Source organism: Zingiber officinale, chromosome 8A (assembly GCF_018446385.1).
Source record: "Zingiber officinale cultivar Zhangliang chromosome 8A, Zo_v1.1, whole genome shotgun sequence".
Classification (NCBI taxonomy): Eukaryota; Viridiplantae; Streptophyta; class Magnoliopsida; order Zingiberales; family Zingiberaceae; genus Zingiber; species Zingiber officinale.
In genome coordinates, this window is record NC_056000.1 from 109,856,325 (window position 1) to 109,865,736 (window position 9,412).

At 35.3% G+C, this 9,412-nt stretch overlaps 1 protein-coding gene across 3 annotated transcripts; it reads right to left on the reverse strand.

Annotated features, from left to right (window-relative positions):
• Window positions 1-59: 59 nt before the first annotated feature.
• Window positions 60-4,315, reverse strand: LOC122009940 (protein tas). 3 transcript variants are annotated; one of them, XM_042566258.1, is made up of 13 exons: window positions 4,213-4,315; window positions 4,031-4,130; window positions 3,814-3,922; window positions 3,520-3,608; window positions 2,852-2,908; window positions 2,638-2,746; window positions 2,453-2,554; window positions 2,311-2,375; window positions 1,599-1,702; window positions 1,446-1,510; window positions 887-941; window positions 383-547; window positions 60-256 (listed from the first exon to the last, which is right to left on the reverse strand). In XM_042566258.1, the coding sequence occupies exons 1-12, from the start codon at window positions 4,268-4,270 to the stop codon at window positions 387-389; spliced, it is 1,074 nt and encodes a 357-aa protein (XP_042422192.1). In that variant the 5' UTR covers window positions 4,271-4,315; the 3' UTR covers window positions 60-256; window positions 383-386. The 3 variants fall into 3 exon arrangements, 1 of the variants encoding a protein (XP_042422192.1); XR_006119716.1 differs by lacking the exon at window positions 60-256 and adding an exon at window positions 1,187-1,341 and having other exon boundaries at window positions 477-547; XR_006119714.1 differs by lacking the exon at window positions 60-256 and having other exon boundaries at window positions 382-547; window positions 808-941.
• Window positions 4,316-9,412: the final 5,097 nt, after the last annotated feature.

The window sequence follows — 9,412 nt, forward strand, 5'->3', positions numbered from 1 at the left end:
AAATTCTTGAATGAAACAGTTCATCAAGACACAAGTAATCAAGGCAAAATAACAAAACAGAGTTCCAAGAATAAATTTAATTAGGTTACATCCCTATAGCATTGACTCAAGTAATTAGAGTTGAAGATTTCAGCAATGGGAGGAGATGAAAGAATACACCCAAAAAAATCACTTAAAACAGCACAGAATTCATGTAGCCGACCTCAAATAGTCGCGGAGGATTACAGTTTAGATGTTTGTTTGTTCTTGTTGTTTCCTGCACAACAGTTGATGCATTGGTAAGTTTTGAATTTTGTCCTCCAGCATTGATTAAAGGCATACGAAATTGGATTTTACTTGCTTATTGTTTAGAAAATTGAGATGACGAGATTGAAGTCAAAACCTGATCAAGGACAAGGATTCTTATATCTTCGATGAACTTCATTGATTTCTGCGGTTATTTCTGCAGCAAGACGAATTTTGGAAGCGTTATGGACCTCCCTAAGCTGCCATAATTTTGTTGCTCCAAAGACAGCACTCGCAACAAGTGGGTGATTCAGCACAAATGCTGCAAAGACAAGAGCACATCGATTATGATTTATGAAGAAAGAATATACTAATCAACTGACTAGGAGCACACTTATAATTTACCGATATAGAAAAAAAAGTAGAATAAATGTCTCATTATCCACAAAACAGGATAAAAAAAAAAAAAAAGAAGACAAGAATACAAATTAGCACAAAAGATGCAATATGTTTAAAAATAAAATATCCTGAATTCTGGAAAATACTTGTTAATCACTAAAGGCTAGCTTCTCAAGTACGCACACACTATGATAGTATATGAAATCTGTGGCAGGACTAAGGTTTCCATATGCCATAGCTAAACATCCTCAATAACCCATACCAATTGCAAGAAATGCAGGAGAGACACCGTTTTTCCTGGCAATACTCGTGTATTCCTGCATATTTTACCAGTAAATGTTAAAGGAAGATCAAATTAAATGGAGTAAAAATTGCAGAATAATCTATATTCACAACTAGACATGCACGAGCTGTTTCAAGCAAGGAACAAAATATCAGAATGATAGGGAACACAAACTCTTGATTGCAACAATAGTGCTACTTCATCATAGCTTTGCTTTGATGTTATTTTACTATTTTATCTTCTTATTCTTCACTAAAATGAATCACTCATTCATTCTACCTTTTAGTTGTCTGAAGTACTTGCAAGCCAATCTATGTGCATATACATTTTGGTTCATGAATCAAACTCTGTTTTTCCTTCTATCACTATTGTCTTTGTAATCTCTTTTTTATCACTAATAAAGGAGGTTCTTTAGTCGATTAATAAGTTGCAACCTACATAAAAAAGCACACCCAACAAACAAGTTTTAGTTAACATTTTTATACATTTCATCTATATTGTATTCAGCATGAAGAAGGATGAACAGAAACCAGCATACCGCAACAGCTGCTCTCAAGATGGCATTTGAAAGATTGTATCTGGATTCAGCTCCACTATATCTTCCTAGGAAGAATTATAGGAAAAAAAAAATCAAGGAGGGAAAAAGTAGATGCAGACTAAGAATGTCTTTAGGATGTGATCTGGAGTTAACCTCGAAAAAGATTCATTCTTGCATCTGAAGGTCCTCCATCAGGAGAAAAATATTTCCCAGAAAGTATGCCCATTGCCATTGGACTGTATGCTAACAAGCTTATACTAAAGAAAGGTTTCCATCAATATAAGTAAAAGGGAGGGAGAGAGAGAGAGAGAGTCTTGAATCTTGATACCCTACTTACCTTATGGTGCTCACAAGGTGAGCACCATGTGTTCTTTTTTTTGGTTTTTTTTATTTCTTTAGATTTAATACTATAACTCAAACCCTAAACCCTAAACACTAAATCCTAAATTCTAAACCCTAAGCTCTAAAAAAAATAAAGAAAAAAAAGATATACTTGGTGCGCACAAGGTGAGCACCATAAGGTAAGTAGGGTAACATTCTTTTGTGCGTGCGTGCGTGTGTCCGTGAAGAAGACAGAAATAGTAAAGCAATAGACAGAATACAATAAAAATGAAATCTTTAGTAACATAACTTTAACAATATGCATTCAAAAAGGCACATGCAACTCTTCTTCTGACACATCAGCAATTTTGTTGTGAGTTTCTGTGTATCGCATTTATCTCAAAGGATACCTTTTGCTATTAAACAATGTAGATAAGACTAGATTAAATAGAAATAGTTAGTACATGCATTATAGATATAAAATAAATAGATTTGAACATGAAAATAATCCTGGTGCTTGATTCAATGTTGACAAAGTAATCACCTCTCATGGTGGCAGCACTCAGCTAATCCACAATCAAAGTTTCGGCAGAGTAAGTTGTATGAGTTCTGGCAAAAAAACAGTTGGCTATTATGATAGATCACTAAAGAAAACATGTTTAGTAACTCGGGCTCAAAATTCTTACCTGCACAGAAACTATTTTTTGATTGGAGAACATATTATTAGAAGTTTGGAGGAATTTCATCACACCATATGGTGTTTCATTACTAAGCCCAATGTACCGAATCTACAACCAGGAGACTTAGTCAAGGTGCTAACATGTTAGAACAGTAGGTAAAACACTGCTGTAGAACGATGCAAAAATACTACCTTGCCTGAAGTAACAGCATTTCCAAGAGCATCAAGCTGTTCCTCGATAGCTACAGACTCATACTGTTGACCTGGATCATACTCAGTTTCTCCAAACATTGGAACATAACTGAAAAATGGCTTGAAAAAAAAATAGATAGACAAAAGAAGCTTGGTTAATTTGGAAAGAACAAGAATTCATTTTAGGGGCTAGTCGTTGTTTTGAGAAATATACCGATCAGGCCAATGTATTTGGTAAAGGTCAATATAATCTGTGCCCAACCGAGTTAAGCTGAAAAAAGGGGGAAAAAACAGTATCAAGAAAAATAATCAGCTGTCATGCCTTGAAAAAAAGTTTTTAGTAAACTGATTGCTAGAAGAAAAATTAAAAAAAGTGTGAATTACTTTCTCATGGTACAGGTCATTAAACATTTTGAACTACTGATGAATATTTTCACCAAAATACTGTTTTTATAAGCAACAAGATTATTAACAAGCTTGCTCGGTAAAGGCATCTGCATAAGCAAAATGGACTGATTGGAGATATCAGCTAAATTTTCATTTCATCTTACACTACTGCTTACCAGGGCAACATCATAAAATAAAAGGGAAACTGATCCATTCATTCAAACAGTTAGTTGAATTCTGAAATCGAGAAGGAAATGTCTTCCACTTAATACTCTATCTGTACTATTTATTTACAGTGAAAAGCAATTATTTAATGTATCAATTTCTAAGTGATTATTAGTTGCTTTCATGTGCTCTCTATAAATCTTTAATCATGAAAGTTATATTAATTGATAAGAGTTCATTTTACAGAAAAAGAGAACCTAAAGTGATAATGATCCAACTAAGTTTCAAACTTCAGCAATAGTTTTAAGTGAAAGAAGTGATATAGGGAACCTGTTATCAATAGCCTCTGAAATATTTTTAGCATCTAAGGATTTAGGGCCCCCACGAATCCAAGTCATTTGACCAGAAGGCCCTGCTACCTGCAAGTTGAAGAGTTGAATTGGCTAAACAATGCAAAGAGGAAAACGCACAGACAGAAAAATGTCAGTTAACTAAGAATCAACTTTTTGACTTCAATGTATCAGCTGGTTTGTTGCGAAAAATGTAGTTCGAAAACAGCAGGTTTAGTAAACAGTATGGAAAAAAAATAATTGCGATGATAACCAAGACAAGCAGGAGGTCAACCTTGGTGGCAAGAACAATGCGATCGCGTGGTACATTGCGCGCCCTCATCCAGCGCCCGATGAACTCCTCGCTCCGGCCCTGAGTCTCTTTGCGCTGTGGCACGGGATACCTACTTTCCAGAAAATATCAGAATCAAGAAACTTTACAAATCCTAATGAAAAAATAGACTTTTGTTCCAATTAAACAGATGGGAGGACAGAGAGAAGAGATTCCTTACATCTCGGCGGAGTCGAAAAAGTTGATACCAGCATCAACGGCGGCGTCAAGAAGGCAAAAAGACTGTGGCAGAGTGTTCTGCTCCCCAAACGTCATCGTTCCTGATGAACAAAGAACGAAGCAATTCGTATGGATTCATTCTGAACGAAGGGGAGGAGCAGGCGGTGAGAGAGAGGAGGGGACCGAAACAGAGCCTGGAAACGGTGAGATCAGGTGCAAGCTGGAACATGGAAACGCCCATTTCTCGATCCTCGTCTTGCTTGCCTTTCAGAGCGCAGAAGAAACGTTATCCATGCTACAAAAGCTCTTGCTTTTATTTAACCTAAAATTTTGGAAACTTTTCAACATGCCCCAAGTTTTCCATGAATTTTTAGAATAATCCCTTTTAAGGCTTCAAGCTTTCAAAATTGTCTAAATGCGCCGCTGAGTTTTGCAAATTGACCACGTGCAAATTATAAAGACGATTCGTTTGTCTCAACCCTCCTATTAATCTGTCCTGAGACTAACCCAAACAAAATAAATCATAAATGATTAATAATCATTAATAAAATGATCAAGATATGAGAAAAAAATATGTTCGAATACATTGAGTTTTGACCTAAAATCTCATATGATAACACTCTATATCTCAACTATCACACTATCTCAAAAGACAAGATCGAAATAGATGGCTAAGCTGGAGAGAGGAGTCGATTGACGTTTAATTTTTTTTTTATAAAATTTAAAACTAAATTACGTAATAAATTGCTTGGGTAATAAAATAGCCCTAAGGTAATGTCTTTTTAATTTGTTAAATAGGTAATGATTAAATGTTAGCTTAGGTGAATTAATAAATACTTTTTTTAATATATAATCGATTAATGAATTATTTGTCCGATTTATTTTAATCATCGATAGATAATTTTTATGAGGTTAATCCGATTAAATTAGTGTAAACTTTTAAATTAGTGTAAACTTTAAAAAAAAAACATATATGTGTAACAAAATAAATTGTATAATTTGAAGGTATATATATAAGTGAAATTGTGAAAAGGTACACGAACAATTGTCAATGTCAAATCTTAAAAAAGAATCTATTATATGCAAATTTACCATTATTAGAGATTTAATGACGTGAAGATTTAATCGAGAATTTTTGTCATTTTTGTGGGAGTATCCAAAAATAAATACAAGGGGTTCAACTGAGGTGCTCTTAAAAAAAAATCTCTAAAAAAAAAAATAATACAAGATTATCTCTAAAAAGAAAAAAAAATACATATACTATCTTTAATTCCCTAATATTAGCCCTACAAATATGAATAGAGGTGAATATATATACATAAATATTAGCTGTATAGTAGGATAAATCTCAAATCATCAGTTCCTGAAAATCAATTCTAACCATTACGTCAAAAATATTATATGTCGACCATCTATACTATGCTCAAGAGCTACAACAATATCTCTAAAAACTTTGGAGGTTTATGCTTTTCTCTGAAAAGAAATTAGACATATAAGGAAAGCAATGTGGCCTCTATCGCAAAGACAAGTTTCTAATTGAGAATGTCTTCGATTGCAATTGCAAGAGAATATTTGAGAAAAGATTAATGAATGATGAATCACAGGAGAGAATCTATGAGCAAAATCCTCCAAAATTATTGTTAATAAATTAACTTCATAATTTATTTTTCTTTACATAACTTAAGACGGACTGTAAAAAATATTTAAAATGAGTGTAATTATCTTTTTGCTACAATAGAAGAGTCCCACATGTAAGTGGATATGCATGTTGATCAACTTATAAATTTGGTCGACAAACCAAAAAAAAAATTATCGCGGCACTTAACATTCAAAACTTGATAGCTTATATTAAAATGTGTCAAACAACATAACACTTCTAATTCAATTTGAATATCTCACCATGATGACACACCATTGTCAATCCAGAAGTCTCACCATGATGAAGCGGTGGCAGAAGTTCATCCCCGCATACAGAGCAATGACATTGAGTAGGCCTTCTCCTTGTTAGAAGAAGAATAAGAAAAGGATAAGAATATGAGATAAATAATAAATTTTATTATTTATTGATATTTGTCCTAAGGACAATACAATATATAATGTTTAAAAAATACTTGGTCAATTAATCAATTAATAAATAACAGAATTATTCTGAGAATTATAACAGAATTATTAGAATAATCATAATACTAATTTAATTTAACTTGGTGATTTGATCCGGTTAATTCTGGTGATTCTCTTTTATCTGTTTTACCCCCCGACAAATTTAACGGGAGATCTTTAACGTTGAGTTTGCTTGCTAATTTATTGATGTTGGTGCAATTTCCCTAGGTCAAGGTTGACTAAACTTAAATTGACTCAAGCTTGAGTCGTAATGTGCAAGTTTCGATGTTTGACAATATATGAAGATTATTTTGACAATGTATGAAGATTGCAGGAGCAATCGTCCGTTTGGGGAGATTGGTCAAGGTTGACCCGTTTAATGTGAAGAAGAGTCAAGTAGGTCAAGGTTGACCGGATATTTGACTGGGAAGTCCTAATTGGAGATTAGGCAAATGAAGTCCGATGGAAAGGTTGGCAGAAGATGAAAATTCAAGTGGGTCAGTATTTGATCTGGCACTTGGTGGGAAAGTCCTGGTGAGTGAAGTCAGGCAGAAGAAAAGTCCTAGTTAATGAAGCTAGGCAGATGAGAAAGTCCTGGTGAGTGAAGTAAGGTAGAAGAAAAGTCATAATCAATGAAGCTAGGCAAATGAAAATTCTAGTGAGCGAAGTCAGGTGAAAGACCTAATGAGTAAAGCTAGGCAGATGGAAATCCTGGTGAATGAAGTCAGGTGAAAGCCCTAGTGAGTGAAGCTAGGCAGTGAGGAAGTTCTGGTGAGTGAAGTCAGGCACCTGGAAATCTAGGTGGGTTCAGGGTGACCGGACACCTGGTATTTGGAAGTCCAAGTAGGTCATGGAGGACTGAACACTTATCATGAGATGGTAAGTCCAAGTGGATCAAAGGATTGACTGGACAATTGGCATGAGGAGAAAAGTCTAAGTGGGTCAAAGGATTGACCGGATATTTGGTGACAAAATCCTAGTAGGTCAAGGTTGACCAGATCCTTGGCACAGGCGAATCCCAACAGGTCACGATTGATCGAATGTTGAGTATGGGAACCCTAGACTTGAGTTAGTCAAGTTAGGGTTGGTCAATCGATCAGCCGATCGATTGAACCAGAGCTCAATCGATCAGCCGATAGATTGGAGGTCATTCACGTAGGAGAGCAATGTACTCCCCAATCTATCATCCGATCAATTAGGCTGCTCCAATCGATCGATCAATCGATTGGGGCTCAGTTTCTCTTAGTGATGTGAGGAAAAGTCGAAATCAATTGGTCAATCGATTCCTATGCTTTCTACAAAAGCATAGAAAGCTTCTGGATCAATCAGCTGATCGATCCAGCTACACCCAATCGATTGGTCAATCGATTGGGATATATCGTTGCACAGGATGTAGGTTTTAGACGGTAGGGATCACTGGGATCTGATGTCGCAATCGATTAGGAGGAGGCCCAATCCATTTGGAGCCCTAGATTATGCAGATATAAAGGCAACAACGAGGTTCAAACGACACATCTCTTGACTCCATTTTCTCTGCTAATATTTGCCGGACTTAGAGCCTTGGAAGACAATGTTGTTGCACTTTCTAGCTAGTCAGAGGCATCTACAAGCTACAAGAGATCAAGCAAGAAGGTTTTCATTTGTATTATCGTGTATTTACTTCTTATTTTGAGTTGTATGCTTGTGAGAGTCTTGTATGAGGTTTCTGTTGGATCGTGAAACGTCGATAGAGAGGGGGGTGAATATCGATTCGAACCAATAGTTTCTCCACCTCCGGTTGTTCTGAGAAGGAGTTTGTGTTCATAGTGGAGAGTACATACCGTGTGGATCCTTGGATTAGTCACCTCTTCTTAAGGTGGATACCAAGTAAATCTGTGTGTTAGCATTAGGAGCTTGCTTCGAGTCTATTCTACTGCAAATCATCATCATCGAAGCGCGATAAGTTATTCCCCCCCGTCCCCCTTTAGCTCCGAAGATATCAGTGATTTGATCTTTAGCAGAAATATAAGAGACAGATAACTATTGAGTTGTCAAATGTTCATGAACAAAATGAAAATCAATTTCCATATGTTTTGTACGAGTATGAAAGATTAGATTTGTTATAAGATATGTTGCTCAAATATTATCACACTAAATTTTGGTGCAATATTTGATGCAAGATGAAGTTCAGAGAGAAATAATTGAAGCCAAATAATTTCAGACGTTGCATTTACTATAGCTTTATATTCTGTCTTAGTGCTTGAATGGGATACCGTAGGTTGTTTTTTCGAATTTTATGAGATAAGATTTCATCCAAGAAATATTGCATATCCACTAGTAGAGCGTCTATCTTCAGGAGAACTTACCCAATCTGCATCACTATAGGCATGTAAATCTCGAGACGATTGACGATATAAAAGAAGATCATGTAAAATAATACCTTTGAGATAGCGAAGTATTCTTTTTACATTATGGCAATTTTGTTCAGTTGGAGCATGCATGAATTGACAAGCACTATTTACTGCAAAAGTAATATTAGGGCATGTGATAGTGACATATTGTAAGGCTCTAACAATGCTTTAATAAATATATGGATTGGACAGAGTAGGAGAGGATGAAGTTGGAGAGTTGTTTATAGCAATTGACATAGAGACCGGACATGCTCCATCCATTTTGGCTCTTTGGAGAAGCCCAGTAATGTATTTGCTCTGAGAGAAAAGATAGTCATCCTCATGTGGAATAAGCTTAATACCAAGAAAAAAATTAGCAATACCCAAATCTCGAGTAGAAAATTCTTGATTGAGAAGACTTAATAAAGTTGTGATACCCTTGTGATCATTGCTTTTTATCAGGATATCATCCACATAAATAAGAAAAAATATCACAGATCCATCATTATATTTGTGAAATAGAGACATGTCAGTCTTTGATCCAGAAAATCCTTGAGCTTGTAACCAATTAAATAGTCGATGAAACTATGCACGAAGAGATTGTCGAAGACCATATAAGGATTTCTTAAGTTGGTAAACATGAGACGGAAATTATGGATGAATGAACTCAGGTGGTTGCTTTATAAATATAGTTTCCTCAAGATGACCATGGAGAAATGCATTTGAAATGTCCAATTGACGTATAGGCCAATTAGAACTAACAACTATTGATAATAATAGTTTGACAGATGTAATTTTAATGACTGGGCTAAAAGTATTATTGAAGTCAATACATGGTTGTTGACTAAATCCTTTGGCTACAAGTCGAGCTTTATCCTGTTTAAGAGAACCATCGGCTCGATACTTAAGACGGA

Bases quoted from the DNA above. Each gene is read 5' to 3' on its own strand.
- LOC122009940 (XM_042566258.1), bottom strand. From the start codon at position 4,270: ATGGGCGTTTCCATGTTCCAGCTTGCACCTGATCTCACCGTTTCCAGG. The intron at 2,909-3,519 runs GTTCCCTATATC...CCCTTTTTTCAG, and splicing joins TCAGAGGCTATTGATAACAG to CTTAACTCGGTTGGGCACAG. The intron at 2,747-2,851 runs GTATATTTCTCA...GCCATTTTTCAG, and splicing joins CAAATACATTGGCCTGATCG to TTATGTTCCAATGTTTGGAG.